Raw genomic sequence first — 25,728 nt, forward strand, 5'->3', positions numbered from 1 at the left:
CCTACCTCCATTTATAGCCAGGCTGTTTAAGGGTTGGGTCTTTGGGAAGGAGCAGGCGCACTTTAACCTCCTTCTGGCGCCTCCTATTGAAAGTCATCAGGATGGACTGGTTTTTTTTTTTTTTCCCCCTTAAATGTTTACTTTGGCTGCACCCTGTCTTAGTTGTGGCACATGGGATCTTTGTTGCCTCATGCAGGATCTATCTCTGTGGCGCCCAGGCTCTCTAGCTGTGGCATGGGGAATCTAGTTTCCTGACCAGGAATTGAACCCAGGCCCCCTACACTGGGGAACGGGAAGTCTTAGCCACTGGACCACCAGGGAAGTCCCAGCATGTACTGCTTGATACTTTCTTCCAAGTCCCCCGGCTGCCTGGCCCAGCACTCAAGGGGTTCAGAAAGTTCAACTTCAAAAATCTCTTGGATTTGCATGCAGATCCCAGCAGACCTGTTATTTCCCTAACTTCATCAGGAGAATTATAAAGTACTGGTCTTCATTGACAGCAGAAAATGCGTTTCACAAACACTGGTTCAGATGAGAGGAGATGCAAGCTCTGGAGCCATGGTGAGTTCTGGGACTGGGGAGTCGAAGCCGGGGCCTGGGGCCAGGAGACTGAGCCTGAAGGTCTTGCACCACTGCCCTACACCAGCAGCATTTCAGCCCTACACATGCAGCCTCAGGGCAGCACTGAATGATCTCTGCTTAGGGCAGGCAACTATCCTTCAGGTCTTTCCATAACCTGAGAGGTGAGAGTTACCTCAAGGCCTTTGCTGATCCTCCTTATTATAACACACTGGGCTTGGTGGGCATCAGGAATGACTTTTTATCACATTAGTGTCCTTTCTGAGATTGATGGTTCCTTGTTGAGAAACATGGTGACCTCATGATAAAAGGAAACACTGATCCTCCTCAGTCCTCAGCCAACTAGCCAAACCAACAGAACAAGCCCCAGATACACCCCACAGGGACTGCTCTTTGCACAGGCTGAACCTGACAGCTTCCCTGCATCCTACTGTGGGGCTTCTGATTATGGGACAAAGATAGTCATAGAGGATGGATTCTGCCTTAATCTGGGGTCAAAGTGAAAGAGCAAACCTCCCCTTAGACTGTATGTTCTGACTAGTTTGAGCAGGCATAAAGGGGTTACTAATCCTTAGCTAACCCAAGTCAAGAAGGCTGACAGCTATGTAACAGCTGATCAGAGTTAACATTTGTTCGCTAAGGGATTATGCTTTCTTGATAGCCTCACCATAACTCAAGAGAGAAGTCTCCCTTTTACAGGTGACAGCGTTAGGAGAAAATGTTAAGGAATCTGCCCATGGTGATGTACTTAATCGGCAGTGGAGCCAGGATTTAAACGTAGGCAATCTGGGTCTGGAACACATTCTTCTACTCTGTGCTGCCTAGCCTGGATAATATATGTGTAAGATGCCGACTCTGAACATTCCAACCCCTGAAATGCTAATGTGAGGAGACTCATGATCTTAATAGAACAACCATTATTCATGGTATTTAAGGCCTTCAAGGAAATTAAAGAGATATCACATTTGCAGACATATGAGACCTGCTAAAACCATTTGAGACCATAGAAGGCTGGGTTATAATATATTCACAGGTACCAGTGGTTTACACAAATAAGCCTCTAAACCAGATTGATTCTACCTATCTACCTATCATTTTAACTTAAATGTTCAACACTTAGAGACATTCTGGATTCATTCCAGACCGTAGGGATTTCTTGCTAAATAACCAGGCTTCACCAGTTAAATCTAATTAAGAGTTTTGGTTGCCAGCTTTTGAAATGAGACAATACATATACGGTAGTCAGATTTGAAGGGGATCTACCGTTTAAAAATATTTAAAGAGATAAAAAATGTTTAGATGACTGATAGGATCAGATTTATTTAATAATGATTTTTTTCTATATGAATTGCAAAGCTATAAACAAACTAAAACCTTTAGAGGGATTACAATTTTCTTCCTATACTCAGATTTCACTGCAGTTTCATTGGTGTGTGCACCTAGTCGCTCAGTCATGTCCAACTCTTTGCAACCCCATGGACTGTAGCCTATCAGGCTCCTTTGTCAATGGGATTCTCCAGGCAAGAATACTGGTGTGGGTAGCCATTCCCTTCTCTAGGGGATCTTCCTAGGATCGAACTTGCATCTCCTGCAGTGCAGGCAGATTCTTTACCGTTGGAACCACCAGGGAAGCCCCATTTCACTGATAGCTTTCAGGATTTAAGTCTTGTATGAAAGCAGTGGTCTTTCAGTTTATATGCAGTGTGGGCTGAACATCTCTTATTCATTCCTAGAACATAAGAAGGCTTCAAGCTGCTAGAAAGCAGCAGAAGGTAAAGGGGTCTGAGTTATTTTTGGGGAGCTGGAGCCCTGCAGAAAGGTAGTGGCTGCCCAGTTACAGGTGTCCAGCCTAGATAGGTTTATGCTAAGCTTATTTCTGAGCAGAGCAGTATTAGAGCTATTCTTGGCTAAAGCACAGCAGCTTCATGGTCTTAGGGAAAACTTGGCTCCCCAGCTCCCCACAGTCCTTGCTAAGCCAGAGCTGCAGTGCCAGGGCCTGTTTTTCTGTAACCTTCCTTTTAGCCCTATGCCTGGGGCTTCTTCAGTCCCAGGATTCAACTGGAAAATCCAGAGGCTTAAAGTTTTGTATCCTCTTGGGTATTGGTTGCTGTGAGATCATCTTATGGAAAGAAGGTCTCTAAACTTCTCCAAGCTGGGTCATTTCTTTTTGGTGGCTCACAATTTGGTCTCAAACCAAACTGGGGGCAGACTTCTTTGGTTAGGGAAATATAGTTTTTGTACTATTCATGGTCTTCTGGAACCTGGATGAATAAGATGGTAGAGGGGCAGAGAGCATAAATCAGTTGTCTTTTTTAAACTCATCCTTGAAAGGGTGTGGTATGCATTGATTCTCTGTCACTCTCACCATCTCTTTCTCATTGTTTTTCTTTCCATGTATAGTTTTACCATGTTTTTCTTTTGCTCTCTCAGGGGAGTTCTTATTTGAGGAGAAAGTTCTTCCTAAGCCATGAGCCTATAACTAAACTCATGTAGTGTGCAATACAAAAATTGTCAATAAGCATGTGGGCCCCTTATAATCTTAAAACTTGAGGGATTGGTGCATATAAGCCGTCAGGGAGGAGGCAGGGATGGTAAATGAGATCTCATAAATTTGAAATCCTATTTCATCTTCTTTGGGGATGAGAATTTGCAGCTTTCATAATATTAATAACCATCATAGCTAGCAGGCAGAGGCAGCATAACACAGTGCTTAAGAGTGTGGACTTGAGTATAGCACAGGGAGCTCGACTCAGTATTCTATAATAACCTAAATGGGGAAAGAATTTGAAAGAGAATAGATGTATATATATGTATAACTGAATCACCCTGCTGTACACCTAAACTAATACAGCCATACTCCAACGTAAAGTAAAAATTAAAATAAAATTAGAGGAAAAAAAGTCAGGCTCTGGAGTCCGACTGCTTACTTTTAAACCTTTGCTCATCCACTTTCTTAATTTATGAGCTTAGGCAAGTTATTTGACCACTTAGTGTCCAGTTTTCCTATATGCAAAATGGGAATGAAAATTATTCCTATCATAAGGCAGTAAATACTTGCTTGATACAGATCAAGCATTATTATTTTTAAGTGCTTAGTATGTGCAAGATACTATCTGAAGTCCTCTGCATGTATTTCAGTCTCTATATTGATCTCGAGAGACACATTATTTTCGAAGATTTTAGAGCTGAGAGCACTGAGAAATGGATAGATGCATGAGGCTTGGAGTCAGATGGACTGTGCTTGAAGCCAGTTTCTTCTCCTTCCTCTTAATGGGGTCACTGACAGGTTTCCTCATTTCTCAGGCTCTAGTTCCTCATTTACAGAAGGGGAATGGCACCACTTACAGTTTTGGAAGGAAGGAGACTTGCTGAGATAATGGGTGTGGAAATAGTAGGTGTCTCTGCTTATTGTTACATTTTAATAAATACCTGCTCTGTGCTCAACAGGGCTTCCCTGGTGGCTCAGTGGTAAAGAATCTGCCTGCCAATGCAGGAGACGTGGATTTGACCCCTTGGGTTGGAAAGATCCCTTAGAGAAGGGGATGGCTACCCACTCCACTATTCTTGCCTGAGAAATCCCATGGACAGAGGAGCCTGGTGGGCTTCGGTCCATGGGGTTGAAAAAGAGTTCGATATGACTTAGTGACTAAACAACAACAACAGTGTGCTCAAGAAGTTTATATAGACTTTTCCATGTTCACAACCACTCTAAGAAGTCAGAGTTATTGTTCTTTTTTTTTTTTTTTTTTTTTTTAAGCATTATAAGGGTACAGCCTTTTGGTGAGCTTCTTGTAACGCCTGCAGCATTAGAATGGAGGGAAGAGGAGGCAGCCTCCCTGGTATCACACACTGCTGAATTCTTGGGTCTTGGGTGCAGGGTCTTGGGTGCATGGTAATTTGGCCATTGCATCCGGATGATGAGCGACAACATGTGGAGAGGCTGGGAAAATCTGGGAGCGATGGAAGCAGAGAGGCTTGGCTGGACTAGTTTGAAGACTACTTCCCTTAGGTGATTTCACTCTGGTCTCAGATGTCCCCATCTGCTTTAATGGGAGATGAGGGTGGAGGCGGGGTGGGGACAGAAACACTGATCTTTAAATTATACTGAGGACAAAAAAATCTAATAATCACAAAGTATCAGAATTGCCTTTTCTTATATGAAGCACTTAAGTGAATAGTCTTTCTCTTTAGGCCAGCTGGGATTTAAATCCTGGATCTATCACCTAACATCATGAACTTGGGAAAGTTACTTAGCCTTCCCGAGCTCCAATTTCTTCATCAGAAAATCAAAAAATGTCTCACAGGGTCAGAGGATTAAGTAAGCATGTGTGTAGTGAAAGTGAAAATGTTAGTCACTCAGTAGTGTCTCTTTGCAATCTCATGGACTGTAGCCCTCCAGGCTCCTCTGTGCTTGGAATTCTCCAGGCAAGAACACTAGAATGGGTTGCCATGCCCTCCTCCAGGGAAACCTTCCTGACCTGAGGATCGAACCTGAGTCTCTTGCACTGTAGGCAGATTCTTTACCATCTGAATCGCAAGTGAAGCCCAAGCATATGTGTAGAGAGCATTTATAAAGGACAAATAATGTAATTTTCTGACCCTTACTATTATTTAGTTAAAAAAATAAATAAATAAACTTAGGACCCTGAAGAAGTGTCAGAAAGCAAGGGACCTGGCAAAAAGGGGAAAAATTAGGGTAAGGCAAGGTGGATGTAACTTCAGCACAGTGATACAGGGATCTCTAGGGACCAAAGAGAAGGGGGATGTCCAGGTTGCTTGAGAAAGTCCAAATATTTGAGAAGGCTGTCCTCTTTTTCAGATGGGATTGTGGACACATGGTTGTCATTTGATTACGCTGTGGACAGAAGCTTTATGCAAAACTATATGATGCCATATGGAATGATAGTCCATGAAAACATTGCACACAGGTGGGCCTCAAGCTGCTATTTTGTGTGTAGGCTAAGTTGTATCTGGAGAAGAGTCTTTCTGCTTGGGCTCTGTCCTATCAGATAATGCATGTCATGCCTGACAGTTTGGGAAATATTTCATAAGCTTTCTGCTTGAGTATCAGGGTTGAGCTGAGATCAGGATCACTCACTTTGGCTTACAGCAAGTTATTCAACCTGAGAAGATGGTAGCAACATGCTCACTCAGTGTCTGACACATAGTCAATAAATTACAGCAATCACTCTTACTGTTGTAATCACCATCAGAAACTGATGGGTGGAAGGAAGCTCACAGGCCCATATTGGAACAAATAAGCACATTCTTTTAGGGCAGGGGCCCAGCCTACAGGATCTAATGCCTGATGATCTGAGGTGGAGCTGATGTAATAAGAGAAATAAAGTGCACAATACATGTAATGTGCTTGAATCATGCCTTCCTCACTGGTCCATAGAAAAATGGTCTCCCATGAAAATGGTCCCTGTTGTCACAAAGGTTGGGGACCACTGCTTTAGGGGACTCCTGTCTTACATGAGCTTTCATTGCTATATGCTGTTTCTTAGTGCAGCACTTGACACATAATGGAAAGTCAGTTTAGTAACACAGTAAGTAAAACAAATCAAACCATCTGTTCACTCCTTGAATAAAGAGAGGCAGATAGAAAAGAGTATATGCTGCATGATTCTTACAGGTGAAATTAATCCGTGGTATTAGAAGCTGGGATAGTGGTTATCACTGAGAGGATGGAGTGACTGGAAGGAGTCACAAGGGGTTCCTGGGTGGCTGACAAAATTCTGTTTCTTGATCTGGGTGCTTGTTATGTGACTGTGTTCACTTGGAGGAAATGCATTAAGCTTTACATTTAGGAGATATCGACTTTTCTATGTGTATTTTATATTTCAACTAAAATGAAATTTTTTAAAATTAATTTTTGTTGGAATATAGTTGCTTTACAATTTTGTATTAGCTTCTACTGTGCAGCAAAATGAATCAGTTATATGTATACATATAAAGACATTTTAAGTATTATCAAATATGGTCAATTTGCTGAGTAGAAAGATACCTTATGAATAGTGCTTATAATGCTTAGGGGAGAGGTGACTGAGTAGGCTAAAGATGTCAAAATAACAGGGTTCTTCCTCTTCTGGACCCAGTATAAATATCTTGCTTAGAGCTGATCTTGCAGCATCAGGGACCAGTGAGGATCATTAAACAAGGTAACGATAGGAGATTTCTTCCTGAAACAGATCTGATCACTGTGTTTCCTCCCCAAGCATATGCTCATTTAAATGTCCATGCTTTACTTTCCTTTTCTTCAGTATTCTGATCATGATTTGAATGAAAATTTGGAAGGTGGATCAGAATACAGAAATACTGAAGAAAGTGGAATAGTTAGGAGGCTATAATAATATATGGGAAAATGATGATGATTTTGGCTAGATTATTTTCTTTGGGATCTGAAAGGGGGAGATAGTTCAAAGATAATTGGTTTGGGGAGTATATTATAGAGTAAAAAGAGATACTGAGGTGTTTTTTTTTTTTTTCTCCCTGGAGATTTCTAGGATAACAGCAGAGGGACAGAGGCTCAATAGGTTTTGGAAGGTGAGTTCTGGGTGGAAAGAGAAATTATAGTTTGTGGTTCTGCAGGACATTCAATTCACAGGCATACCAATGTGAAAATACTTACTAGAAAAATGGAGATACAGTCCTGTTGCAAAGGAAAGAAACGGGAAGCTTTGTAGTCCAAAAGTGTTACGTGAAGTAATGGGAAAAGATGGGCTTACACACCACACTCCGGGCTCCTTGCTTAATGTCATCAACCTTCTCTGCCTGGCTCTGTAGGTGGTGCCCCTCAAGACCGGTCAGGTTCACCCTGCAGCCTCCAGCTCTGGAGAACAAAGCACTTGGTGCTGTTATAACAGCTTTTATGGTAAGAGGGGATTAAAAAAAAGATAGTTAAGGGAAGATTCCTTCTAATTAAGCCCATGGCCACAGGACTGTCTCCAAGGGTCAGAATAAAATGTGCAAGTTTAAGTAGCCCATGAGGTGGAAGTGGGATTGGGGAAGGAGTTTAACAAAGGTGAATCCATCTCATTTGCCATCTTGTTTACCAGATTTAGCTTTAAAGAACACTTGAATACTCCTTCTAGGTCAACCCATCTTCATGGAGGAGACATTTGTCACCACTGAGCACACTGGAAAGAACCTTTGGACCTCAAAGTCTTTTCCAGAAGAGAAACACAGAAAATGTTGGTTCCAGAACAAGAATTAGAGGAAAAAACAAACAGCTTTCTCAGAGGATGGTTTTGAAAATATTTCATGGGTTTGAATGTGTCCCTTTTGGTGTATTTGTATCTGTTAAGATAGGTCACACTATGGAAGACCTGCCTCTAAGAAATAAAAATGGAATCTAAACTGCTTGTTTCTAACAGCATACTAAATTCAAATACAAAATTATTCTCCTTTCTATATTATTTAGTCTGAGAATACACTTCAGATAGCTTTTGAGTATAGCTTAAGTGAAAAAGGAGGATGTTTAGACCAAAAATATGGTAGATATCCAGTGGCTAAAGCAATATGCAGAGATTAGCTCACAAAATTTATTCAGTATGACTTTATTCAGGGAGAAGATTAAATGATCCAGGAAACAGAGGGGAATGGAGCTCCTCAGAAGAATGAGGTTTCTCTCATGGCCTGAGAAACAGTGACGGGGCAACTCTTCTTTTCTAGCCCTTAGTTCTTGGTAGGGACTTTATAAGTGATAATCACAGGAATGAGTGCTTCTTCCTTGTAGGGTGGACCACTGCCTCGTGGAATCACTATGTTCTCCTGCAACACCACCACTTCTGGTCATTCTACCTTCCTCCTCACTGGCTTCCCAGGTCTGGAAGCTTCTCACCATTGGGTTTCCATCCCCATCAATCTCATCTGTGTGGTTTCCATCCTGGGGAACAGTATCATCCTCTTCCTGATCAACACAGATCCAGCCTTACATGAACCCATGTACAGCTTCCTGTCCATGCTGGCAGCCTCTGATCTGGGCCTCTGTGCCTCCACCTTCCCCACCATGGTGTGGCTCTTCTGGCTGGGTGTTCGCGAGCTGCCCTTCGATCTCTGTGCGGCGCAGATGTTCTTCATCCACGCCTTCACCTATGTGGAATCTGGGGTGCTGCTGGCCATGGCCTTTGATCGCTTTGTTGCCATCCGGGACCCTCTGCACTATGCCTCCATTCTTACCCACTCAGCCATGGCCAAAGTGGGGGCTGCCATCCTTGTGAGGGCCGTCCTGCTCAATCTCCCAGGACCCATCCTCCTGCGGCGTCTGCTCTTTCCCCAGGTCAGCGTACTCTCTCACTGCTACTGCCTGCACTGTGACCTTGTGGGACTGGCCTGCTCAGACACTCAGGTCAACAGCCTGGTTGGCCTGGTCTCCATCCTCCTCTCTTTGGGCTTTGACTCCTCCCTCATCATGCTCTCCTACGCCCTGATCCTAGAGACCGTGCTGAGCATCGCTTCCCCTGGGGAACGATTAAAGGCACTCAACACCTGTGTCTCACACCTCTGCATTGTTCTCATCTTTTACTTGCCCAAACTGGGGCTGTCAGTTTTGCACCGAGTAGAGAAGCACAGCTACCCTGCTCTGGCAGTGCTCATGGCCAACCTGCACTTCTTGGTGCCACCCTTCATGAACCCCATTGTCTACTGTGTCAAGTCTAAGCAGATCCGTCAGGGCCTCTTAAAGCGCTTCCAGCAGAAAAGGGTTGATGTCTCTTAGAACAGCAGAAGGATCTCGTGGTATGCAACCCCTGGGGGTCAACCTGAATCTTGGGGGAGGATTAGTGCTGTAGTTAATTTTTGAAGTTTCTGGATGGTTCAGATCTTACCACTGAGCCTTTTTTGGGGCACCATCAGCTTCTATAATTATAGTTTTGGGGGACTGAGATCATTGGAAAGCATATAGAAGTATCATCTTGATAATCCTCTTGTTGCTCTGATCAGAGTTGAAGTATTTCAGACTCATGTATACCGCAACATCTCCTGGCCTGGGGTACTTAACCCCACCCACTAAGAGGATGTGTATGCATATCTGTTTGTATAGACACTTCTATTCATTTCCCCACCAGATTCCACCCTCCCCCCCAATTCATTTCAAACCTTTGAAAAAGTTATATTCCTATTGTATTGTTTATAATAAGGATATTATGTATAAGTATATTCTTTACCATCTGAGCCACCAGGGAAGCCTAAATTATATTCATCTGAATACTATATTTCCCACATTTAATATTAACCAACTCATATACCAAGAAACAGAAAAGGGGAGTGGTTGGTAGGAAATGCATAGGATAAACTGTACATGCTAAGTCCATCTCTACCTATTTACACCTTAGGGAGTAGTAGTTTTCTCTTGGTCCTCTTCATGTATGTCTCTGCTTTGAGCTAGAGAGAAAGTTTGGCACTGTTAAGCCCTTGAAGGCTGCTCACTGTTTATTTAGATTTTATGATTAATTATTTGAAATAATGGTTAGATCCACTTTCTGAGCTTGCGTTAGAGCCCACATGAGGGAAGAGTCCAGATTTGGTGCTAGATTCCATGGTTTTAATTTTTAAGAAAACATTTCACCCAGGATTTGCAAAATCTCTATATTGCTAAAACTGCCAGCCCTATTGGATATGATTTGTAGGGATGTAAGTATTAATTTCCACATTTATTCTGTTGTCACTTGGTAACTGTGTGATAGGTGAGCCATTACCATGCATGAGACAGTGAAAGGAATTCCTGTAGCATTAACAGTGCCTATCTTTCAAGTCTTAATTGTTTTTTTCCTTCCTTCCCAAGGGTATTTTTTTCCTTCCTTCCTTCCTTTTATTGATTCACTTAAAAAAAAAAACCCACTTAATTACTGAGGTATGATTGACATATAAAAAGTTGTGCATATTTAGTGTATACAACTTGAGTTTGGAGATAAGAGATCTGATCTGTACAGCATGGTGCCTATAGTTAACAATATTGTATTTTAAAATTTTCTAAGAAGGTAGATCTTGTGCTCTTGGCAAATAAAAATGATAATAAATAAAAAAGGCAAGAGGAAAGTTTTGGAGGTGATGGATATGCATATTCTTAGATTGTGATGATAGTTTCAACACGAGCCCTTAATTTTATTGGCGTCTTCACTTGATATTTTTATATGTGAACCCTGTCAGTCTGATTGAACACTTGTATCATAGGAGGCTGAGTAGGTTTGTGGCAATGCCCACTTTAGCCATTTGCCTTTGTTTTTTTATTAAATTGAGGCATTGTTGATTTACAATGTTATGTTAATTTCTGATGTACAGCAAAGTGATTCAGTTATTTGCTGCTCAATCACTCAGTCATATTTGACTCTTTGTGACTCCATGGACTGCAGCACGCCAGGCTTCCCTGTCTGTCACCGACTCCCGGAGCTTGCTCAAACTCATGTTCATTGAGTCGGTGATGCCATCCAACCATCTCATCCTCTGTCCACCCCTTCTCCTCCTGTCTTCAATCTTTCCCAGCATCAGGGTCTTTTCTAATGAGTCAGCTCTTCGCATTAGGTGGCCAAAGTCCAATACAGTATACTAACACATATATATGGAATGTAGAAAGATGGTAACGATAACCCTATATGCAAGACAGAAAAAGAGTCACAGATGTATGGAACAGACTTTTGTACTCTGTGGGAGAAGGCGAGAGTGGGGCGATCTGAGAGAATAGCATTGAAACATGCATATTGTCAATTGTGAAACAGATCGCCAGTCCAGGTTCGATGCATGAGACAAGTGCTCAGGGCTGGTGCACTGGGATGACCCAGAGGGATGGGATGGGGAGGGAGGTAGGAGGGGGGTTCAGGATGGGGAACACATGTAAATCCATGGCTGATTCATATCAATGTATGGCAAAAACCACTATAATATTGTAAAGTAATTAGCCTCCAGCTAATATAAATAAATGAAAAAAATGTAAAAAAAAATAAAGGAAATTACTTGAGTGGAAAAAAACAAAAAAAAGTATTGGAGCTTTAGCATCAGTCCTTCTAATGACTATTCAGGGTTGATTTCCTTTAGGATTGACTGATTTGATTTCCTTGCTGTCCAAGGGACTCTCAAGAGTCTTCTCCAGCACCGAAGTTTGAAGGCATCAATTCTTTGACACAGTCATTTTTATTGTCCAGCTCTCACATCTGTACATGATTACTGGAAGAAAACATAATTTGACTATATGGACCTTTGTTGGCAAAGTAATGTCTCTGCTCTTTCACATGCTGTCTAGGTTTGTCATAACTTTTCTCCAAGGAGCAAGCGTCTTTTAATTTCATGGCTGCAAGTCACCACCTGCAGTGACTTTGGAGCCCAAGAAAATTGTCTGTCACTGTTTCCTATGTTTCCCCATCTATTTGCCATGAAGTGATGGGATCAGATGCCATGATCTTCATTTTTTGTATGTTGAGTTTTTTCTTATTTTTTTGTATGTTGAGTTTTAAGTCAGCTTTTTCACTATCCTCTTTCATTTTCATGAAAATGAAAGTTTCTCAGTGGTGTCTGACTCTTTGCAACCTCATGGATTATACAGTCCATGGAATTCTCCTCGCCAGAATACTAGAGTGGGTAGCCCTTTCTTTCTCCAGGGGATCTTCCCAACCCAGGGATCAAGCCCAGGTGTCCTGCACTGAAGGTGGATTCTTTACCAGCTGAGCCACCTGTGGGTGGTCACTCTCATCAAGAGGCTCTTTAGTTCTTCTTTGCTTTTTGCCATTACAGTGGTGTCATCTGCATATCTGAGATTATTGATATTTCTTCTGGCAATCTTGATTCCAGCTTGTGCTTCAGCCAGTTGGGCATTTTGCATGATTACTCTGCATATAAGTTAAATAAACAGGGTGACAATATACAGACTTGACATACTTCTTTCCCAATTTTGAGCCAGTCTGTCATTACCATGTCCTGTTCTAACTGTTGCTTCTTGAGCTGCATACAGGTTTCTCAAAAGGCAGGTAAGGTGATCTGGCAATTCCATCTCTTGAAGAATTTTCCACAGTTTGTTGTGATTCATTTAGTTTAGTCACTCAGTCATGTCTGACTCTTTGCGACCCCATGGACTGCAGCACTCCAGGCCTCCCTGTCTATCACCAACTCCTGGAGTTTACTCAGACTCATGTCCATTGAGTTGGTGATGCCATCCAACCATCTCATCCTCTGTTGTCCCCTTCTCCTCCTGCCTTCAATCTTTCCCAGCATCAGGGTCTTTTCAAATGAATCAGTTCTTTGCATCAGGTGGTGAAAGTATTGGCATTTCAGCTTCAACATCAGTCCTTCCAATGAATATTCAAGGTTGATTTCCTTTAGGATGGACTGATTGGATCTCCTTGCAGTTCAAGGGACTCTCAAGAGTCTTCTCCAACACCACAGTTCAAAAGCATCAATTCTTTGGTGCTCAGTTTTCTTTATAATCCAACTCTCACATCCATACATGGCTACTGGAAAAACCATAGCTTTGACTAGATGGACCTTTGTTAGCAAAGTAATGTCTCTGCTTTTTAATATGCTGTCTAGGTTGGTCATAGCTTTTCTTCCAAGGATTAAGTGTCTTTTAATTTCATGGCTGCAGTTACCATCTGCAGTGACTTTGGAGTCCCCCAAAATAAAGTCTCTCACTGTTTCCATTGTTTCCCCATCTATATGCCATGAAGTGATGGGACTAGATGGCATGATCTTAGTTTTCTGAATGTTGAGTTTTAAGCCAACTTTTTCAGTCTTCTCTTTTACTTTCACCAAGAAGCTCTTTAGTTCTTCTTGATTTCTGCCATAAAGGGTGGTGTAAGCCATTAGTCAAAGGCTTTAGCATAGTCAATGAAGCAGATGTTTTTTTCTGGAATTCTCTTGCTTTATCTATGACCCAACTGATGTTGACAGTTTGATCTCTGGTTCTTCTGCCTATTCTAAATCCAGCTTGTATATCTGAAGTTCTCAGTTCACATACTGTTGAAGCCTAGCTTGAAGGATGTTGAGCATTACTTTGCTAGTATGTGAAATGAGTGCAATTGTGCAGTAGTTTGAACATTATTTGGCATTGCCCTGCTTTGGGATTGGTTGTACATACATACCTTTTATTTCATATTCTTTTCCAGTGGAATTTATTACAAGATATTGAATATAGTATGCTGTATAGTAGGACCTTTTTGTTTATCTAGTTTGAAACTCATTCTTCATCCTCCAAATTTATCCCTCCACCCCATCCCCCTTTGGTAACCATATTTGTTTACTATGTCTTTGAGTCTCTTTCTATTTTATGAATAAATTTATTTGTATCACATTTTTACATTCAACATATAAGTTATATGTTATTTTTCTTCATCTGAATTACTTCATTAGTATGATAATCTCTAGGTCCATTCATGTTGCTGCAAATGGCATTATTTCATTACTTTTAATGGCTGAAAAGTATTCCTCTGTGTGTGTGTGTGTATGCCACATCTTTATCCATTCATATGTTGATGAACATTTAGGTTGCTTCCATATCTTGACTATTTTAAATAGTGCTGCAATAAACATTATGGTGCATGTATCTTTTTGAATTAGACTTTTTTCTGGATATATGCCCATGGATGGAATTGTTGGATCATATGGCAACTGCATCTGTAGTTTTTTAAGAAACATCCATAACATTCTCTATTGTCGCTGCATCAATTTACAAGCCACCAGCAGTGTAGGAGGGCTCCCTTTTCTCCATACCTTCTTCAGCATTTATCGTTTATAGATTTTTTGATGGTAGCCACTCTGACCCATATGAGATGACACTTCATTGCATGATCTTGTTGGTGAGAGTACCCTAGATTGCAGGCTATTTCCTTTCAGGACTTGAATATATTTTGTCATTCACTGTGGCCTGCAGTATTTCTGTAGAGAAATTAGTTGAACTAAGTCTTTTTCTCTTGCTGCCTTTAGAATCTTCTCTTTATCTTTCACTTTTGCCACTTTAATTATAATATATCTTGATGTAGGTTTGTTTGGGTTCATCTTATTTGGGACCCTCTGTCCTTCCTGTACTTAAATATCTGTTTCCTTCTTTAGTTTGGGGAATTTTTCAGCTATAATTTTTTCAGATACATTTTCAATCCTTTTCTCTTTCTTCTCTTGGGATTCCTATTATGAGTATATTGGCTCAGTTTATATTGTGCAATAGAGCTCATATATTGCTTTCATTTGCTTTTCTGTCTGCTCTTCTTATTGGATGATTTCCATATTCTGTCTTTTAGATCACTTACTCATTCTTCTGCATTATTTAGTTTGTTATTTATTGCTTTTAACTTGACTTTTGTCTTGGAAAATGAACCTTCTAATTGGCTCCTCTTTATAATTTCTAGTTCCTTGTTACAGTGATCCACATTTCTATCAAAAGTCTTTCTTAATTCATTCAGTATTTTATTTATCTCCTTTTTGAACTCAGAATATGGTAGACTGGAGAGATCTGTTTCATTGTTCTTTCAGGAAATGTCAGTTATTCTTTTAGTTGGGAGTGGTTCCTTTTCTTCATTTTAGTTTTATTTCTCTGACTATGAATTTGGGAGAAACAATTTGAAGGGCTGTTTTTATATGAGAGTGTCCCTGTGTAGCCTGTATGAGTCTGATACTTTTGTTACGAGGGCTGTTTTTAGTATGGTTGTATGCCATATCTTTCCTCAGTGTGTGCTGGTCATTATCCTCTTGGTAGGGATTCCAATTGGTGTTGTGGTGACAAGAGACTGCTCTGGAGGTTGGGTGGGGCCTCCTCTTTGCTCTGTGGTTGTAACAGCCTTATGGGGGGCAGAGTCTGCTCCCGTTGTTGGAGGAGAAGCCCCCAGACCCATTTCTGAGCTGCAGTGTAATGCTGGCTGGACTGGAATACTTTTGCTGGGAGAGGAGCGCCTAAGTACCCCTTCACAGGAGTTGTCCACCTGGAGGTGCTCTCTTGGGTGTCACCTGTTACCTGTTTTGTGGGCTCAGAGGTACACTGTCATTGGCATTACTCTCATACCTGCCTCAACCTGGCAGCACAATCAATTACCCTGGACATCCCTCAGGAGCTGTGCTCACAAAGCCACTGGTGCATATCCGCCAGTGCACATCTGCTGAAGTCAGGCTTTGGGACCTGACGGATTCGTGCACTGGAGCTACAGAGTCAGCGCAGACCCAGCCCTGGCTCTGCATGTGCGTGCCTGTAGAGCCTGCAGCTGCTCACGCCAGACCCACCCCAGTCTCAGGAGCCTCACTGACCTGCTTGGATGTCCCCTAGGCACTGAGCTCATAAAGACCCCTGTGGAATAAACCCGCCAAGCAACACAGCTGTGCAAACACACACAACTTCTGGAGCAGACATCCCTGGGTCTCTGCACTGAAGTCCCGGTTTCAACCCCTTTGTGCATCAGCAGATCTATGTCTCAGCCTGGGGAGTGTGGTGAGGTGCCTATGACCATCTATGCTGGTCTCTCTCTGTTCTGCCTGCCTCAAGCCAGTTGCCACATTCTCCTCTGAATCTCCAACGCACTCTCTTTATCCCAGCTGATCTAGCCAGTGAAGGCAGTTTCTAGGAGACATTCTCTTCCACAGCTCCCTTCCAGGGGTGCAGGTCCTTTCCCCATTTCTTTTTCTTTCTTTTGTTCTGCTTGGTTATGATCCTTCCTGCAGCTTCAGTTGTATGAGATCGGCTGGTGTTCAGTAGGTATTCTGTGAGAATTGTTCCATGTGTAGATGTATTTTTGATGTATCTATGGGAAGAGGTGAGCTCTATGTTCTCTTCTTCACTTTCATCTGTCTCCCCTATACACACTTTTATTTCATCAATTTCTTTTTTTCTTTACAGTCTTTTCCTCTTCTGACTTTGTACCCTGGGTGGCTTAGGGTCTGTATACCAATCTTACGACTTTGCAACCTATCTTCATTCTTGGAAAAACTCAATGGAAGTTGTTCCAACCCAGTTCACAAGGACATTCTTCTGGTTCCAGCCACCAAGATATCTAGTGTCTTCTGACATGAGATGGCTGAGGCAGTCATCTTACAGTCATTCCTTGCTTCAAATTACATATTATTGTCAGTCACTTGTTTAAGCTTATCTAATCACTCATTTCACGGAGAAGGCAATGGCAACCCACTCCAGTACTCTTGCCTGGAAAATTCCATGGAAGGAGGAGCCTGGTAGGCTGCAGTCCATAGTGTCACTAAGAGTCTGACATGAATGAGCGACTTCACTTTCACTTTTCACTTTTATGCATTGGAGAAGGTAATGGCAACCTACTCCAGTGTTCTTGCCTGGAGATTCCCAGGGAAGGGGGAGCCTGGTGGGCTGCTGTCTATGGGGTTGCACAGAGTCGGACACGACTGAAGCGACTTAGCAGCAGCAATCACTCATTTAAATAAGATATGATATTAGCCCCTGGCCTCTTGGATTTACAAAAAAGAGAAAAGTGGTCTAGTGAGAAAGTCTTGGATTCCTAATATTGCTGGGAGAATGCTTAAAAAGTGGGTGTCAGAAAGGATAAAGGGACCAAAAGGGCCAGAAAACTGACCCTCAGATGAAGGAACATGGTGGGCCTAAGATGAAACAATAGAGCAGTACATGTGATGAGGGATCAGCTGGAGAAGAAGAAAGGGGAGAGCTCAATGATCCTGGCCACTAAAAGAGAAGAGCAGACTAAGCCCAGAGTAAACAGAAGAATGGAAATAAAAAAGAGCAAAAATCAATGAAAGAAAAAGCAAACAATAAAGAAAAATCAACAAATCTACAAATTGGTTCTAAAAATTAATAAAATTGATACATTTCTCTCCCTTCCCCCCTACCCCCACCGGCATGATAGAACAGGGCAAACTCACACAAATAACCTATATCAGAAATAAAAGAAGTGACAGGTACAGAACTGAGAGAATAAGAGGAAGTTATAAACAATTTTGTAATATATTAGTATATTATGTTGACAATTATATTATTTTGGTAATTTAGGGAAAATTGGAGAGCTTGTGAAAATAGAAAATCTGAATATACCTATATTTATGAAAAATTGAATGTAAAATAACAAAACAAAGAAATGTCAGACTCAGATATTTCCTGTAGAAGTCTATCAAATATCTTAGGAATAAATAAAATAAATATTACATTTTCCAAAAATAAAGCAGTAACGAATACTTTCTAATATGTTTATGAGGCAAGCAAAACCCTGATATAAAAACCTGATAAGGAAATTATAAGAAAGAAAATTATAAGATAAATATCTATTATGAACATTGATACAATATTCTTATCAAAATATTAGCTCTAGTAATATACAAATATGATAATACATCATGACCAAGTGGGGTGTATTCCAGGAATGCAAGGTAGTTTGACATTTAAATAGAAGTCAATATGGTATACCCCATTAACAGAATGAAGGGGAAAAACTAAATGATTACTAATTATATAAAGAAAAGTTAATTTACTAAAGTCAGTGCCATTTGGATAAAAAACTTCCAACAATTGGTAAAGGGTACACTGTAAAAAGCCTATAGTTAACATGATACTTAATGATGAAAGATTGAATGCTTCCTGAGATTAGAGGCAAGGCAAGGATGCTTGCCTTACTAATTCTATTGAACATTATGTTGGAGGTTCTAATCAGGACATTAAGATCAGAGAAAGAAATAAGATTCATTAATCAAAACCATAGCAATAATCTTTACAGAAATTAAAACATGGATTCTAAAATATAGGAATGCAAAGGACATAGAATAATAAGAACCAGTGCAGAAGTACAGTGTTGAATGACCTACACTACTTCATTTTGAGACTCATTATAAAGTTATCATTAATAAAGCAGTATAGTATTGATGGAGAAGGAAATGGCAACCCACTTCAGTATTCTTGCCTGGAGAATCCTGTGGACAGAGGGGCTTGGCGGGCTGCTGTCCACGGGGTCACACAGAGTCAGACACAACTGAAGCGACTTTGCATGCATGCATGCATAGTATTGATGTACTTGATATATTTGATTCCATAAAAAAAATCACGGAGGTCTTTACTTACTTGGTGTGGATTGGAACTACAGAGCTATAACTCTAGAGTTGCAGTTTTATAGAGCAAACACTAACCATGCTGGAACTATCTTTCAAGAAAGGATTCTAGAAAGCTGTAACTAAAACTCTGAAAAAGGAAGGGAAAAAGTACTAAAGATGCTGAAAGAGGGCTATTTGATTTACATCTGCAAAGTGTTGAAACAAGTCATCCATACAACAGTATCTCATTGAAAGCCATGAGCATCATGAACTCTTCTGTCACTGATATCTTTGACAGTATCACGGGGAGGCATTGCACTTGGCCTATTACAATAAGGGTTCAATAATTACTTCTAGGGAGATCCAGGTGGCCATGCACCTGCTGCTGCCTGGGGAGCTGGCCAAGAACACCATATTCAAGGGCACCAAGGCCATCAAGTCCACTAGCTCCAACTAAATATCTTTCTACTTAACCCAAAAGCTCTTTTCAGGGCCTTAAAAAATAATTTAAAAAATCTAGAAATACATTCACAAATAAAGAGCTGCCTGATTTTGAATAAAGTTGCCTAGGAAATTCAATTTGCAAAAAATGCCTTTTAGACAAATAATGCTGGAATAGCGGGATATCCATATGTGAAAAAATAAATCTTGATTCTACTTTACATCATACACAATTATTATTTGTGTTGGAAGACAGACGTAAAATTAAAAGCTAAATCTATAGAACAGAGAATAAAAATTGATTGTTTTGATTTTATCACAACTAAGAATTTTTTTTTCATAAAAACAGAACAGTAAGAAAATCAAATGGCAAGACACAAAATTGGAAACAATATTTTCACCATGTATGTAAGACAACTTGTATTCAGAACACATAAATAGCTAGTACAAATCAATAACAAAGCAAAAAATTTGATTAAAATGGACAAAAGATTTTAACAAACATGTCACAGAAGGTGTATGCATGAACAGTAAATGTACAAAAAGTTGCTCAACATCATTAGGCATCAGAAAAATGCAAATTAAAAGCACAACTTTCTACCATACATGTATTAGAATGGATAAAATAAAAAAAAAGGATGACAGTATCAAGAGCTGACTAGGATGTGGAGCAACTAGGAACTGTCACACATGACTAGTGAGAGTGTAAAACGATATGATTACTTTGGAAAACCATTTGGCGGGTTTTATTAACCATACACAAACCTTTATTTTTATTGACGTATAGTATATTATATTAACTTCAGGTGTACAATGTAGTAATTCAGTATTTTCATAGACTATACTCCATTGAAAGTTATTACAAAATAATCACTATATCTCCTTGTGCTGTATAATATATCCTTGTTGCTTATTTATTTTGTACATCACATTGAAAGTTATTACAAAATAATCACTATATCTCCTTGTGCTATATAATATATCCTTGTTGCTTATTTATTTTGTACATCATAGTTTGTATCTCTTAATTCCAAACTGTTATTTTGTCCCCCCCATATAACCTAGAATTTCCTCTCCTAGGTTAAGAAATATTCATAGCAGCTTTATTCATCATAGCCAAAAATTGGATATAACCCAATATCTGAAAACAAATAGCTAAACTTTGGTGAATATACCAAATATTCAGACAACGAAATGCTTCTTAGCAGTAAAAAAGAATTCACAATAACGCAAATGAATCTCAAAAACATAATGCTGAGCCAAGAATACATACTGTGTCAGTTTAATCCAAGGTAATAAAAATCAAACAGTTGTCTCAATGTGGGAGCAGGGGTATGGCCTGGAAGGAGCACAAAGGAACTTTCTGGGGTTATGAAAATATTCTGTATCTCGTTTAAGGTGATGGTTATCCTGATAGTTATCCATTTGTCAGAAATCATCAGACTATACACTTAATATGTGTACTTCATTTAGGTAGATTATACCTCATCAAAAAAAAAAAAAAAAGGTTTGGAAAAAATAAATCTAACCATAACCAGTGTAGTCCCAAATAGGATGGAGTTGATTCTCCTGACTTCCCTCATAGTTTGAATGAAATATTCTGGAGATTAGATTTTATTGGTCAGTTTGAGGTCTCTGATTGGCAAATTAAAGCTATCAATTTCATGTGTGCCGAGCCCTGGAGTGAAGGAAGAATTATGGTAACCTGAAAGTCACTGGGAGTATAGAGGGGGATTTTGCTGAGGTCTCATAATAAAGTTGTCAGAGATTTTATCTTCCTGAATCACCATTACATCTCAAAGCCTCTGGAATAGTGTTTGGCATGTTGCATATTCTCAGAAATGTGTGATTTAGAGAAAGAATTATCCCCTCACTCCTAGATTAAGCCTTATTAGATTCTTGGTCATTGGGCCTAGATTTATAAGAACTCACCTGGTGAAGAGTAAAGAGCAAGGGATTTGGAATTAGAAAGATCTGGGTTTGATTTCTGGCTCTAATATTTACTTGCTTCTTGGATAAGTTACTGCCTTCCTAACCTTCCACCTCTGTCTCCATAAAGTGTGTGTAGTTAATCATATGTTCCCATCAGATGGTTCTGAGACTACAGTAAGTTGATGCACATCCTCTTGGTGCACTGCAGTGTTGAGCTAATCTGTTGCTGCTTCTGGATATAGTTCTGGGGTCGTAGGTCACCCTGAACCTGCTAGAGAAGCTTTCCTATGTAAATTCTTTCCTAGCTTATTAATATGCTTTACTGGGGCATATTATCAATCTGCCTGCTGATTCTGAGCAGGGAGGCAGACCCAGAGCCCCTGAGAACTTTGGACCCTAAGGGGCCTTCTAGTTGCAGCTATCACTATCATTTTTGTAAACCTGCTCAGGAGGTCCCATTGGATTGCCTCTCCAAACAAAATGCGTGATCTCCTTAAACCTTTGTGATTTAGTGATAGCTCCATGGGGCTACTCCCAGGGAACAGAAAGAAAGACTAAGGATGTTCAAACTTGACATTATCCAACCCGAGACTTTGTTCCCACACCTTACATCTGGCAGGGCCTTTCCTATCCATGCAGAGATGAGTTGGGCCCAGAGAACTCGTTCCTCCTGATTAAGTTAGGTGTCCTTACTTAGTACCCACGGTCCCTCTGGGTAACAATCGTAATCATACTAGTGTTATTTGGTTTAGCTGTTCTTGCCTCATAGGTATGTTTCCTCTAATAGAGAGCAGTCATTGTGAGAGGACTTTTGACCTAATCAAGGCCGTACCCCTAGATTTTAGCAAGATATTTGGCTCCATAGCATGCTCAGTGAAAAAATAAAAGCTCTCATCTTCCAGAGAACCTTCCTAGATTGGCAGTAATATTGTTGCTTAGTCCTCTGTTCAATGGATGGTTTGCCCTTGATTCTTATTTGTTGTCGTTGTTGTCCCTTTGGCCCACTGCTGACTGCTCTGCCTCTGTGTCTTTCTGCCTTTCTAAATTCTGTGTGTTTCTCCCACCAGATTTAGTGCTCACTGAGGGAGGTATCCACATATCCCCATCAGAGTAGGAACACCTGACTATGGATGAAGGTTATTTCCCCTTGTCAGACCTCTAGTCATATCTTTCTCACTTTATCAAAGTCTTCTGGAAGGCAGGAACCATGTCAGAACAGCAGAGTGGGATTCCCTGGGAGGCCATCTTCTGCTTGGTAACCATGTTTCGCATTGCACAGAGGCTCCCAGGGCATTGTAACCACAACCACGTCACAAGTGGGAAACACCTGATGGTTCTTCTCCCATCCCGCCTGTGCTGTGCCTCCTTATCAAAGGAAGGATACCTTTGAATGTAGGTTTCTGTCTCTCCATCATGCTGGGAACCACTGATCTCTTAAGACATTGCCCAAAGGCTAAGGGAAGAATACGATAGGGTCTCCGGGTGGGGTTGAAGACTTTATGACTGGACAATACTTCGCTTCAGCAGTCGGAGGGCCCCATCCCGGATCTGCTTGGTCTTCATGCCATAGATGAGGGGGTTGAGCATGGGTGGCATGACAAGGTAGAGGTCAGCCAAGAGGATGTGGATGTGCCGGGGCACATGCTGGCCAAAGCGCTGAGTATAGAACGAGAAGAGTCCTGGTGTATAGAAGAGAAGGATGACGCCCAGGTGGGAGCCACAAGTGCCAAAGGTCTTAGCCCTTGCCTCCTTGGAGGCGAGGCCTAGCACAGCCCGGAGGATGAGTGCATAGGATATAGCAATGCAGATGGAGTCAGTACCCACCACCAATGTGGCAGCAGTGATGCCATAGATGTTGTTTGGCTGTGTGCCCCCACATGCCAGCTTCACCACAGCCATGTGCTCACAGTAGGAGTGGGCCACCACTCGGCCACAGTAGCTCAGTCTTGCCAGTAAGCAGGTGAGTGGGGTCATGAGTCCCAAGCCACGAAACACAGCAGCAGCCCCCAACTTGCCCACAGCCTCTAGGGGCAGCAATGACCCATAATGCAGGGGCTGGCAGATGGCCAAGTAGCGGTCAAAGGCCATTGCCAGCAAGATGCCAGATTCTACAGCTGAGAAGCCATGGATGAAGAACATCTGGGTGGCACAGGCCCCAAAGGCAATCTCAGCAGCATTTGCCCAAAAGAGTGCAAGGAGCTTGGGCACAGTGGAGGTACAGAGCACCAGATCGATGATGGACAGCATGCATAGGAAAAGGTACATGGGCTGGTGCAGCTCAGGCTCTGAGTACACCACCAATAGCACTGCCATGTTGCCGAGTACTGCCAGGGTGTACATGGAGCAGAATGGAAATGCAATCCAAAAGTGGGAGGCCTCCAGGCCAGGAATTCCCATGAGCAGGAAGGAGGTTGGATTCTGCTGGCTGTGGTTTGTGAATTTCATGGCTAAGTCAAGGTAGGGTGGGTAGAGAAATTATTGTCTTGATCTGAACTTTAGGAAGTGCTGAGAGATGAAGCATTTAGGATGCATCCTTATGCTATGGCTGAAACAGAAATGGCAGCAGGAAATATTTGAGTTAGATATCATAAAAAATATCCAGTGTGAGCAGATTATAGAGTGCTGGGAAATGATTGCAAGGCAAGAGGTGAAGTTATCATGATCAGGATTCATTCAAAGGAGCCCTTTCCTCTTATGTCTGATTTGATAATGTCTATCTTAGAGGGTGAAGGGTGAGTGGAATGGGTGTAGAACTGTCTTCATGGTGAAGATGAGCATCTAGAAACTCTTATAGCTTTCTTTCTTTTCCTGCCTGTGAATCATCTTCTGCCTATACTCTGCCTATATCCATCTACTTAATCTGAGTCATCTGCCTGAGTGACAATATATATATATAAGGGTAATGTCAAGGTCAAATGAATCAGATGTGGTTACTTTTCAAGATGGGAAGATCAGGACTGAAGGGAAGAGAAGGGAAAGCAAGGAAATCGTCAATGGATTTTTCCATCCATTGAGCCTATGATTACTCACAGATAAGGCTCAAAATCTGGGTTGAGGGGACTTCCCTGGCAGCCCAGTGGTTAAGACTCCATGCTTCCAATGTAGGAGGTACAGGTTTGATCTCTGATAAGAGAACTAAGATCCCATGTGCTGTGTGGCCCCACCAAAAAGTTTTTTAAAAAAATTAAAAAAAATATGGGTTCAGATCAGGCACAGTGAAGCACATGTTGAGGGGCTGGGTCTCCTGTACACTGTTACAGCCACAACACTGCCTGAGTGATGTTAGTACTGGGATCCTGTGCTTGCCTTAGGTGTCCTGTACGGATGCTGCTAGAAAACAGGTGAAATCATGCAGAATTTGTCAATGGTAGATGTCAGGTGATTTGGCCATAATGGGTGATCTGAAATAGTTACTGAGAGACAATTGCAGACAAAGTATAGTCTCTCATAAAAATCAAAATTACATGGGAAAAAAAGAGGGGACGAGAAGTGAATTTTAATCACCAGAAAAATAGACTCTCTTCACCGTAAACAAAGAGAGAGACCAAGGCTGGTCTAATGATAGTACTGACCTCCTACACATCTCCTCCCCATCTCCGTCCACTACTCACACTCTCTGTATCCCCTGATCTCCTCTCTCTTACATGTGCCTTCTTATTTCTCTCTTAGCCACTAGCTAGCCAGTAATTGAGAATCTGAGAAAGAGGGGAGATAAAATTTAAAAATTCAATAAGGAGAGACACTAGACGGAGAGGAGATAAGGATGAAAAGGAGAGAATAAGAATCAGAAATGGACAGAGGAGAGAGTAGAAGAGAGTGGAGGGAGACAAAGCTACCTGTCACACCCTGGTTTCTAAGACAACAGATGTGACGATGTTCTGATTGCTAGTTGGGACAGAGAGTGTGAAACTGATTGGATCCTCTGGAGATAGCCCATGTGTATCCCTAACTTTAAGTGGCAATATTCCTTGTAATTGCTTGCACCAGCTGTCCAAACCCAGAGACAGAGCGGCAAGAAAAGAAAGGGCGAGGTCTTCCAGTGTGATCTGGGGGAAGGAACCCTGGATCAGGATGCCTGATTTTCCACACCTGTGCTAACTGTGGCTCTTACTGTGGTATTGAATGAATCACCTTGTGTCCTTCTGCCTCCTCCTCCTTTCCTCCATGTATTCCCTACTTTCTCTTCTGTGCTATCTTCTTCCCCAAGTTTTCACCATCCATCTTGAACCCAAGCAGATCTAGAAGGGATTTAATTTGGGTGGTGGCTGAAGGGTCAGGGACAGAGAAATATCTGGGTGGGGGGATTTCATGAGATGGTATATTCCATGCTATGAATGGGAATACTGTGTGTTTGGCTGAGTGTGTGATTGTGTGTGTCTGTATATGTTGTGCAAAGCACATGTGCAAGGCTGTATTCAGAAGACGTGGGTCCATATAGCCAGATAAGACTTTGTTTTTGGAGTGTGCTTGCTTCAGAGCCTTTTCTTTGGTGTGGAGGCAATTGGGAGTTGGATTAATAATAATCCAGGTTTAAATGGAGCAATCTTGTTTTCTTTCCTTTCCATGTTTTCCTTCCCCCACTCAGTCTTTTAATAATTGAATCAAGTTTCCTCAGTTCCTAAGCTGTCACTCAAAATTGTGCCACTTTTACTGTTTACTAAAGCAGCAAGAGCTCATCTGAATGCTGGTGATGATAACCCACTTCCTGCCTTGCATTATTTCCCAAAGTCCTGCAATCTTCCCCTCCTGGTTTTCATGGGATCTAACTAATATTAGCGAGAGGGCCAGAAAGTGAGGATCCTAAAGCCCTCA

General features: G+C 41.4%; 2 protein-coding genes across 2 annotated transcripts; one reads left to right on the plus strand and one right to left on the minus strand.

Annotated features, from left to right (window-relative positions):
- The first annotated feature begins 8,344 nt into the window (after nucleotides 1-8,344).
- On the plus strand, nucleotides 8,345-9,298 carry LOC136174170 (olfactory receptor 51G2-like). Its single transcript, XM_065944121.1, has one exon. The coding sequence runs from the start codon at nucleotides 8,345-8,347 to the stop codon at nucleotides 9,296-9,298; it is 954 nt and encodes a 317-aa protein (XP_065800193.1).
- Nucleotides 9,299-22,413: 13,115 nt separating this feature from the next.
- Nucleotides 22,414-23,361, minus strand: LOC136175303 (olfactory receptor 52P1-like). Its single transcript, XM_065945634.1, has one exon. It carries the CDS (start codon nucleotides 23,359-23,361, stop codon nucleotides 22,414-22,416), a length of 948 nt encoding a protein of 315 aa, XP_065801706.1.
- Between the last annotated feature and the right edge of the window lie 2,367 nt (nucleotides 23,362-25,728).

The sequence above is a fragment of the Muntiacus reevesi genome, chromosome 9 (genome assembly GCF_963930625.1).
Source record: "Muntiacus reevesi chromosome 9, mMunRee1.1, whole genome shotgun sequence".
NCBI classification, from domain to species: domain Eukaryota; kingdom Metazoa; phylum Chordata; class Mammalia; order Artiodactyla; family Cervidae; genus Muntiacus; species Muntiacus reevesi.